Genomic DNA, 10,818 nt, shown 5'->3' on the forward strand with positions numbered 1-10,818 from the left:
AGCACTTTTATGCTCAACACATGAGTGTTGGAGACTGCGGCGTGGACTCACATGAAGCGCGTTCTCCCCCCTGGGATGAGAGGGCGTCCTCACGGTGTGAAGGACGAGGGTTTGCTGACCACCAGCTATGTCCCTGAGGGGGGAAGCTACAGGGTCAGAATGACTTGCAAAGACAACGGCGTTGCAGGTGTCTATTCACCTGGAGCATCTGACAAGGACGCATATTCCAACCCCGTTTCTCGAGCACAGCGCTGCAGCCATCGGGGACACCGCCCGGCCCCCGACGTGCACAGGACTGAGGGCACCCGTCCCGGGCTCGGGGCACAGGGCCTGGGAGGCGGGACGTCAGGCCTGCAACCCCGGAGTCCTGGAGACGTCCACTGGGCCCTGTGGGCGATGCGCCCAGAGTCACAGCCTAACCCAGGGCCGACGCGCCCAGAGTCACAGCCTAACCCAGGGCCGACGTGCCCAGGGACACCCCGGCAGCTCCTGTGAGGGGACCCCTGTCAAGGGGCGGCTTCTGGGTGGGACCAAGCAGACCTGTCAGCCCGCACACCAAACCCCGAGTGAGGCTGGGCTGGGCCGGTCCTCGGCCGAGAGGCCCCTCTGCCGGCGGGCCCGCCCCTCACACCATGGTCATGACCTTCAGGGCAGCTGGCTGGAACCTGCGGATCTTCCTCTTGAGGGCCTTGGAGGCCTTGACGCGGCACAGCCTGGGCACTGGGGGCAGGGCCAGCCTGGAGTTGGCGCGGGCCCGCTGGCCCGGCCGCCTGCCACCCCCCGAGTCGCTGCCACTGGACTCGGCGTCCCCGAAGCGGCTGGCGGTGTGGTCACTGGCCTCGTCCCCGCTGCTCTCAGCTGTGGTGGAGAGGAGCAGCGAGGCGCACTCGGCCGAGCGCTCCGAGCCGTCCGACGCGCTGCGGGCGCGGGCATCCTGCCGGGCCGGCGGGGGCCTGGGCCTGGCGCACACAGGCCGCGGGCCGCCCCCTCTCCGGGCTGCGGGCCTGTGGGGCCCCAGGCCTGGGTCCGGGCGCGCCCGGGCTGAGATCTCCACCGAGGACTGCCACCGGCGCTGCCTCTTCCGCGCCGCCCCCCCGGACGCCCCCAGCGGCGCGGCTTCCCAGGGGAACAAGGCCTGAGCTGACACCCGCTGACCCTCCCGCCGCGCCACCAGCAGGGGCACGAAGAAGGACACGGGGTACAGGCTGGACTCGGAGCAGGACCGGCCGGGCGCCTCTGCAGCCAGTGTGGGCCTCCGGGGAGCAACCCCCGACTCTGGGGGCGGCCGGGGGACCCCGAGGGTGCCCCACTGCAGCTGCGGCCTCCCAGGCCCTGGTGTCTTGCTGCTGGGCCCCCTCCTGACCGTCACAGGCTTGGTCTTGGGGGGCCCTGTGGGGGAAGCTGCACCGGCAACCAGAGCGGGGTGGATGCAGCGTCCGTCTACGCGCCCACTCGGCCACCTGCCTCCGCCCGGCCAGCCAGCGAGCACCGACGGCTGAGCAGGGCAGCGGGGAGCGGGGGCCCGGCCACAGGCCAGCTGGGGGGCGTCTGCACAGGCCTCTAAGTGCGCATGGCCGTGACATGGGCCACGTGCCCCCTCGGGATGGCTGCTGGGGCGTGGGGTGCCCACAGAGGGTGTGGGTGGCGGCCGGGCGAGGCCGTCCCTGCTGGCAGCCCCGCTCACCACCGCCCTCCCGGGGGTGCAGGCCGGCTTCTCCAGTCCACCTTCACCATCCACCTTCCGGGCACCGAGCTGCGGCAGGGCTGGGGACGCCTCCCCTCTGGGGGGCCCCCGGGCATTCCCACGGGCCCGCAGCCGCAGTAGCCGCTCAATGTAGGCTGCGGCTGGGCCAGCCTCGAAGGCCAGCCCGGAACGCACAGAGCTGGGGCCTGCGGGGCTGGCGGGGGGCGGGCGGGGCGGCGCGTGGCCCTCGCTCTGTGGCGTCTCCCTGGCCAGAGCGAACAGTGGGCTCTGCAGGGCCACGGCGTGCAGCGGGCTGGGGTAGGGATACACCTCCCGGCCACCCCGGGACACCAGGTCGCACTGGTACTTGGGGTCCACACCGTGGCAGAGGAAGGGGGCGGCCGTGGGGTGTGCCCCGGCTTTCTGCAGCCCCACATCGGCCGGCAGGATTCTTTCAAGGTCACCTGGGAAGGAGAAGAAGAGGGAGGTGTTGAGGAGGGAAGACGCAGGCGCCGCCCTGGGGCAGGAAGCATCCCCCGCCCAGCTGCGGCGGGACGACCCTGGCCCTGCACACACGGCGTCTGGACACGTGGGCAGCGGCGTCTGGACACGCGGGCAGCCTCCGCACGTCCACCACCTGGGCAGCTCCAGCCACAGCTGGCGGGGCGAGGCTGAGACCCTGATGCTCAGTTTCCGCCCTCGTGCGGCAAAGATGCAGAGGATGCAGCGAGAAGGGGGGTTGGGGAGAAGGTTATGGGGCAGACCGTCCCTGAGACGTCTGCAGATGCACCCACCATCCGCTGGCTCAGGTCCAGCACCAGGAGTGAGGGGCCTCTCCTTTTGGGACCGTCTGAGGGATGGGGAGTGTGGGGACCGTCTGCGGGCCGGGGTAGGGGAGCCACGGGTGAGCTGAGCTCTCTCCACATCCGTGCCCAGCTCTGCTCCAGCCTGGTCCCAGGCCGGCCACGGAAGGGTGTGGACGGATACTCGTTTTAAATAAGAAAACGTGCTTTTCATCACCACAGCCCTGCTACGATGAACAGAAGCAGGCCTTTGATTCCTCCGTCCATCCAAAAGCCCACGGAAACCCTGGAGCAGCCCCTGTTGGGGTGGAAGCCCCCCACAAGCATAGGGCTCCCTGTTCTGTGCTTGGTAGGTCGGGGCCGCCCCCACCGGGATGTGAGCTCGGGGCTGCCCCCACCTCCTCAGGGGGGGCTCGAGGGCCCGGGGGGTCCCCCACTGTCTGGCTCGCCTCACCTGTGGACACCGGCCGTGGCCGGGGCTCCTCCTGGAGTAGCTGGCCTGGCCCCTCCTCGCTGGCCGAGGGCCCCCACGCAGGCAGGGGGACCCCACACACGGCGGTCTCGTCGGCCGACCGGGGCCGGCAGTCCCCCGAGCCAGGCCTGGACTTGGGGGCGGCGGGCAGCAAGGTGCCCAGGGAGCAGGACATGTGATCGCTGCACACGGACGTGCAGGAGGTGGACAAGGAGCAGGAGCCGCCGTCGCTCAGCTCGTAGAAGCCTGGAGGGGGCACAGGCACTCAGTGCGGTCCAGGGAGCCCCGTGCGAGGGGGCCGTGGGGCTCAGGGGGGTGCCCGGGGCGGGAATGCCCAGGATCCCCACTGCCTCCTTCCCCCCAGCCGCCCGGGGGGTCAGCGGGCCCTCCAGCCTTGCCCACACCCCCGCCCACCACCTGCTCACCACCTCCTCACCCCTCTCTGGGATGACTGGCTCACTCCCCCACGTGACCACTGGTGTCTGGCCCTGGGAGTGGGACCCTCTTCTCCCCTCCCTCCTTGAGCCCCTCAAACTCCATCTGAGGCATCAACCAGAAAAGGGGTCGCGTTCAGGGAGGCCCCCGCCTGGCCCTGCTACAGGCATGACAACCCAGCCAGCAGAAGGATCTTGCAAACAGAAAGACAGAAAGACGCGGCAGAGAGCACTGTCCTCGGGGAGATGCCGGTCTCCCGGGTTTGCTGTCTGAGCTGCCGTCTGAGCCTGGCACCTGGAGAGGAAGCCAGGCGCCCAGGACCATGTCAGTCAGAAGGCTGCCAACCATTGCTGTGTGGCCCTGAACGAGCTCGACACAGTGCTGCCCTTAGGCTGCATAAACCCACGGCCTCAAAACTCGCCGTGCTATCACACAAAAGCCACTATCTGCAGCCCCCACATCGGCTTCACCCAGACACAGCCCAGAACGTGCCTTGGCCCAGAGAGAGGAGAGAAACTCATGCAGTTTCTTCCCCCAAAGCAGCATTTTCCCAACTAAACAGTGCACACAGCACTCTCTCTTCTTTTCTTCCGTGAACGCTCAGTCGCGTCCGACTCTGTGCGACCCCAGGGACTGTGGCCCACCAGGCTCCTTTGTCCATGGGATTCTCCAGGCAAGAATACCGGAGGGGGTTGCCGTGCCCTCCTCCAGGGGATCTTCCCAGCCCAGGGATCGAACCCGCGTCTCTTGTGTCTCCTGCATTGGCAGGCGGGTTCTTTACCACCAGCGCCCTTTGGGAAGCCCCCCTTTCTTCCCAATCGCACTTAAATACAAGCATTGAAAGTATTCGGATCCTTCCGTGATGCGTGCTGACCCCGGGGCCTGGGCAGCGGTGGGCTCGCCGGCCGGCCGTACCCGAGCTGGGTCTGCTGTCGCTGTCCGCGGCCTCGCCGGGGCCCCTGCGCACGTCCAGCTGCAGCGCGCTTATCTGCCGGTCCAGCTGGTCCAGGTGCGTCTGCAGGCCGACGTCCTGGCGTCTCAAGCGGTCCTACGAAGGGACAGAGTGGGGCACGGGGCCATTCTGAGTACAGACCAGGAGGCTGGGGCGCCTCATGAAGCCACCTCATATGCGGCAACCTCCCCAACCCCCCGACAAAGCCCGGCCTGCAGCCCTGCACCCCGTCCCGCACATGGCCTCCCAGCCCTCCCACCGGCTCCTCTTCCCAGGTACAGATGCTGGAATCAGCAATAGTCACTTAGACATCTTCCTTTATAAGGAGACAGGGTAACGCAGCTTATGAGAGAGGGACTGGGATCTAAACCAGCCCGAGGTCCCCGGCTCCAGCAGCAGCCCCGAGGGTATTTTCAAGGTCTTTCCATCTCTGCAAGAGCCCGCTGCCCCGGGCTCGTGCCCCGTGGACCCTGCGTCTGGTGCCTGTGCCACCACGTCCCTTCACGGCGGTCCGTCCGTGGCACCAAGGGGCTGGGCTTTCAGCTCTTTAGGGGGACAGGAGAGTCCCCAGGAGAGAAAAAGGGCCCCACCTTCTGCAGAGCTATAGCCTACACAGCGCAGGTGTGCCCCTGTTGGCTCAGATGGTAAAAAAAATTGCCTGCAACGCAGGAGACCCGGGTTCAATCCCTGGGTTGGGAAGATCCCCTGGAGAAGGGAATGGCGACCACTCCAGTATTCTTGCCTGGAGAATCCCATGGACAGACGAGCCTGGTGGGCAACAGTCCCTGGGGCCACAGAGAGCTGGACATGACTGAGCTGTGGCGTCCCAAGGATCAAAGACCAGAGTGAACAAGCAGGCCCTTGGAACGGAGGCGGAGAACAAACCAGAGCCTCATCGTCCTTCCCCCTCCTGTGTCATGACCGTTAACAAACCTCAGGTCCTCCCGAGCAGCATGACCTGTCTCCTCTCCCACCGCACAGGGAGAAGGCGTTTGCCTTCCTCTCCCGCACCCAGCGCACCTGCCTCATCCGATCAGCACGCGACCCACGAGGCCCCATCCCGCGCCCGGCACCCTGGCATAAGATGCTAGGACCTGCTCAGGGTCGGCCCTCCCTTGAGCCGGCCCGCTGTTGTAACAGCGTCTCCCGCACAATAAACCCCATTCTCCTCTCTTTCTGCTTCACATCTGCAAATTCTTTTCCAGCCCCCACACGGACCACGACATGAGCGACTCACACACACACGGCTCGCACAGGAGGCGCTGAGGATGGTCCTGCAGGGCTCCAGGGAGCGGGACGGGCCTGCAGGAGGGGATGCCCGGCGCCGGGGCGGGTGCAGCCTGCGCTGCCCAGCACCCTCTGGTCTCAGGGCCCACCCCCCAGCTCTGTCCCGCTCCAGGCTTTGGCTGCCCCGGCTGTGAGATGTGTGACCGTGAATGCTAACTACACGCATGTGCGTGTCATGTAACACACGTATGTGGTTGGCACTTACCATACATGCCCACACGTGTGCACACACGTGAGTCACGTGCATGTGAAACAGCACCCGTGTTTCACAAACGCTGCCGCCCTTCCTTTAGTGATAAAACTGCGCCCCATTGTCGAGGCTCACAGCCTAAATCTCTCGTTTTGATTACCAATGAAGTTCAAGGCCAATAATTAGTGTAATTATATGGGTCTTCCTGTTTAAGAAGGTGGTTAATTGTATTTCTGTTTATTATATAGGAAATGAGTAATTACTTCAGCAATTTCAATAATACGAGAAGCCAGTCCCAGAGCGGGCACGTGGCAGCAGCTGCTGACCCTCACGGGACGACGCCGTCGCCACACTGCTCCGGGTTAGGGGCCACGAGCCCGGCGCCCGGTGGGTGGGCCCATCCGGTCCAAGTCCACTTTCCTCAGGACCCGATGCAGGGGTCTCAGAACAACCCCCACGTTTTGCAGCAAGACCGTCTCCAGCCTCGTGGAACAGTATCTGTAATCGTAACACTGTGAAAGGCAGTTCCGAGTTTATTCACGTCTTACACACTCAGAACCCCCGAGACCTCCTGGCCGCCTTTGTCCCTGAATGTTCTCACAGAGGGAAACCCTCCCCAGGTGGACGGCCCAACCTGAGAGCTGGGGGCGGGCTCCAGGACAGGCTCCAGCGAAGGAGAATCACTTAGATTCAAACAAAGGGAGTTTTTCCTGCAGGAGGCCCTGGGGCCGCTGGAAGCCTCAGCTGCCTGCTCAACCATACTTCAGGGTGTAAACGCAGCGATGAGACCACCTCCCTCCCCAACCACGAGCCCCTTCCTCCTGAAAGAGGCCCCCTCTGGCTTTTTCCTCTCTCTCCAGCCCCGTCCCCCTACCAAAACTGACCCTGGCCTGTTTGTCCTGGAATAAATGCTCTGCGATTACCGTGTGCCCGGCCTGGCTGCGGCTGGCGGTTTCTGTTTAATGTCAAAAGGCCCTGGTACCTTCCAGGGAATGACCATGTCTCCAGGACCCCGCCGCAGAGCGACAGGGTGTCTCACCCCGACGCACACCATCCTCCATGGGGGGTTGTGTCTCTGCTTCTCATTAGCCCCTCCGTGGGCTCTAAGGCTGTGCTAAGTCAGGGGTTCCTGTGGAACCTGCACAGAGCATGGCCCGCTGCGGAGCCGGGCGCCCGGCATCCCTGCGCTCGTCTGCATTTCTGCAGAGACAGCCGTGCCGCATGGCTCCCTCCAGAGCAGCAAGCCTCGCTGTCCCCGCGCCCCCGATGCACCGCAGGCCTTCCGGCTCACTCGGGAAGCACGTCCTGAGTCCCCCAAACCTCGCAAGGGGCGAGGGTCTGCTGTGGAGGAGACACAGCAGGGTTCCCAGGGGCGGGGAGCCCCGGGGGCCTCCGTTCAGATCCCAAGCTCCCTGCCACAGCGATTAACTGAGACTAGGACGCACCTGGGAACCTGCACTTTGACAAGCTCCCCGGGGACCAACTTTCCGTGAACACGAACGCTTGAGAACGTCTACCCAGGGAATGCCGTTACAACCAGACGTCTGGCTTAGCCCTGTCTTGGAACTGCTGACTTCACAGGCTGCAGAGTTGATTTGATTTCCTCTTGTTTGGCCCTTCCGCTCCCATCTGCAACCCGGCTTTCTGGAGCTCTCAGAGCTCTGCGGCAGATTCGGAGGGCGAGAGGGGAAACGTCCCCACATTCAGGGTACAGAGACGGGATCTAGAACACCTCCACCCTCTCCCCCAAACCCGGGCACATGCACAGGAAGCAGCTTGGGCATCAGTCCCGCGGCACCGCGAGAGCCCCACCTGGCTGGAGGAGAGGCCCTCGGAAGGCCAGGGTCCCAGGTGAGCCTCGGGGACTACGGGCGCCGGCGCCCCACAAGGGGGCCCGGCCCGGCCTGTGGACGCCCCTGTGCCTCCTCGTGACCTCGAGCCAGTCCGTGTCCCCCGAGAGGCCAGGGGGCAAGCGTCAGTGGCCCAAGGACAGCACCAGACGCTGCGGCTCCAACGGCAGTCAGACCTGCAGCCCCTGCTAAACGCCAGTGCCGACCAGGGAGGAGGAGCCGCTGCCAATCGGGCCGGGCAGCGTGACCAGCGGGAAACTCCCCACGGGGTCCCAGCAGGTGCCCAGAGCCTGCCCTCTCGTCCCCCCGGGCCCCTCTCGCGCTGGTGGCTCCTGGCGGGACGTGGAGCTTGCAGGCTCTCCAGGGTATCCAAGGCTTCTCATCAGGGCCGCTGGGAACCTGACCCTGACAGAGACGGGAAGGGCAGCCGTGTCTTGGGGAAGGACAACCGCGGAAGACGGACAGGTGACCGCAGTGCCACCCACAGAGGCCGGGTCGGAGGTCACAGGGCTTTCATGAGCTTGGAAGTCTAGGACGCGGAGACGGCAAACACTGAAACCTTCTTCCCCTTTGCTATCAGCAGTAACGGTAGCTCGTTCACTTATCCAACAAAGCCTCACTAAGCATCTACTTCGCGCTTCGTGCTGTGACTTCAGCGGCAGCAATTAACGAGGCGCAGCTCCTCGTGGTACCTGTTGGCGTGGGGACCGCTCCTCAAGGCAGCGCAAAGCCCCCAGGTGCTCGAGCTCATGTGCACTTGGGACGTCTGGGACAAAGCTGCTGCGGGTCCCATAAAAGTTCTTCCTGTCTTCACACCTGATTGGCGCCCCCTGCCCAGGTTAACCCAGGGTGGGTGGCAGGGGGCCCTGCCTGAGCCGCGAGTTACCCAAGTGTGAGACAGAGATGGAGATTGCACCTGCGATCGCACCCTTCACCACAGAACTGGGATCCCTCCTAGTACTTTCCCTGTAAGAAAGACGTGAGCCTGTTCATCGCTGGGCTGATGTCACACGTACTCAATTCTTCTTCCCTTCTGATCACACAGTCTGTGCCAAGAACAAAGTTTCAAGACAAAGCGTGCGTGTTCCTTCTGGTCCCCACATTAAAAAAACAACAAAAAAACCGGTTTGATCTTCTCTCCCAAAAGGCTACTTGTAATTAGAGGCTGAGAACCCACAAGTCTGATCTGTATATGACTTAAGCTCAGTTAATCATCAACTGTGCTCCAGCTCCCCCACAGAACAATGCACAGCAGCACCCCGGAGCTCTTTCCCGTCACACACGTGTCAGGCACCTCGGCAGGCTTGTGTGTGCCTCCTCCAGGGAGGCTGTGTCTAGGTGCGCACGCGCGCGCGCACACACAAACACACACACACACACACACACGGAAGCTACGCCTGCAGCTCTGACTGGATTAGATGGGGAGGCGGTGAAAAGCCTATAAAGTCCCACTTGGGAACTGGCTCCTTCCCTCCATGGAGGAGCCGGGGGATCCCAGGAGGAGAGGCTGCACCATCGGGAGACTGTGCAGAGACAGCGGGAGTCCTGGGAAGCATCGCAAGGCAGTGGGCTTCCGGATTCTCTAACCCAGAAGCAGCTCACCAATCACTGACACGACATGACCGCGCTAAGCTGACAGCATCGTGGCAGCTTCATCCAGCCTGCTTTGTACAGACGGCAACTTTAAACAGGGCCGATTTAACTTCTCAGTCAAAAGACTTTCCACTTGCAGTAATAGAGTCGGTTCTCAAACAGGCATCTTTCTCTGGACTGCAGCCCACTCAGTCATGTCTGGCTACTCCTGACCCCGTGGACTGTAGCCCGCCAGGCTCCTCTGTCCATGGAATTCTCCAGGCAAGAGTACTGGAGTGGGTAGCCATTCCCTTCTCCAGGGGACCTTTCTGAACCAGGGTCGAACCCGTCTCCTGCATTGCAGGCAGATTCTTTACCGCCTGAGCCACCAGGGAAGCCTTCTAATTTTTCATTAAAAAAGTACAGCAACCCTGCAAAATCTCTCTTCAGCTGACGCCAATACATGAAGTGAAATCACACAGCAGATCAATAACCGCGCAGTGAGCTGAGTGTCCTCAGCGGCACAAAAGGAACCCGCGTGTGGAGGACTCCGCTGCTGGCCCAGGAGGCTTGGTCCCACCGCCTCTCCGTCCAGAGGACACACCTCTTTTCCTAGGTCAGGTTACATTTTAAAGTTGGAGAGGCCTCATCAGATCCATGCTTCCCCCAACGTCTAGTTATAATGACACGACCCCAGAGCTCAGCCTGGGCGCAGGCCAGCTGAGGGGCGCGTGGCACTCTGTCCCCCGACCCACGCCGCAGGGAGACACTGGCTCCCGGAATAGGCATTCCAAGGAGCCCCCCGCAGGGCAAACCGATTTGATGCGTTCTTATCAGCGCAAGAGGGAAACTCCAACACACAGGAATTCATCCTCAAAGTCTGTGTGCGCCGGGCGACACGCAGAGCCGGGCGCAGCCCCAGGGTGCGGGCGGGCCGGGCAGCTCTCAGCACCCGCATCCGTGGAGCCTCCGCGTCCGTCTGCGTTGGGACCGAGCTGCGTCCTCCGAGGCCGCCGAGGGTGCCCTTCGACCGGCCGCCTCCGGCCCCGCGCGCCCCCCGCGCCCCCCGCGCCCCCGCGCGCTCCTTACCAGCTGCTCCTGCAGCGCCGCCAGCGCCGCCTCCAGCCGCAGCTCGTGGGCGCGGGGGCCGCGGGGAGCGGCGGGCCCGGGCGGCGGCGGCCGGGCCAGCGCGCCCCACACGCGCGCCTGCTGCCTGGCGCGCAGCCCCCGCAGCTCGTGCAGCCCGGCGAGCGCCGCGCGCAGCCTGGCGCCCACCCGGCGGCGGTCCCAGCCCGCGGGCCCCGGCGGGCCGCCCGGCGCCCACATCCCGCGCTCGGCCCCGCGAGCCGCCTCGGCCTCGCTCCCGGCCTCCGGAGCGCCCGGCAGTGCGCGCGGCCTCCGCGCCGCCGCAGCTCCCCGCCCCCGGCCCGCGGGCCGCCGAGGCGGGCTGGGACCTATCGGTGGCCGCGGAGGCGGCGTCTGCACCCGCCCCGGGGTCACAGCGGCCGCCCCCGGGCCCGCCCCGTCGGCGGGGCCCCGCGCCCTGGGCACCCGGGCCGCGCGCTCCCGGGCG

The 10,818-nt window shown here is 64.7% G+C and overlaps 1 protein-coding gene across 1 annotated transcript; it reads right to left on the reverse strand.

The window, feature by feature from the left end:
* Window positions 1–382: 382 nt before the first annotated feature.
* DACT2 (dishevelled binding antagonist of beta catenin 2) lies at window positions 383–10,571 on the reverse strand. Its single transcript, XM_055591455.1, has 4 exons — window positions 10,335–10,571; window positions 4,310–4,442; window positions 2,942–3,205; window positions 383–2,148 (listed from the first exon to the last, which is right to left on the reverse strand). The coding sequence occupies exons 1-4, from the start codon at window positions 10,569–10,571 to the stop codon at window positions 626–628; spliced, it is 2,157 nt and encodes a 718-aa protein (XP_055447430.1). The 3' UTR covers window positions 383–625.
* Between the last annotated feature and the right edge of the window lie 247 nt (window positions 10,572–10,818).

Source organism: Bubalus kerabau, chromosome 9, assembly GCF_029407905.1.
Source record: "Bubalus kerabau isolate K-KA32 ecotype Philippines breed swamp buffalo chromosome 9, PCC_UOA_SB_1v2, whole genome shotgun sequence".
Classification (NCBI taxonomy): Eukaryota; Metazoa; Chordata; class Mammalia; order Artiodactyla; family Bovidae; genus Bubalus; species Bubalus kerabau.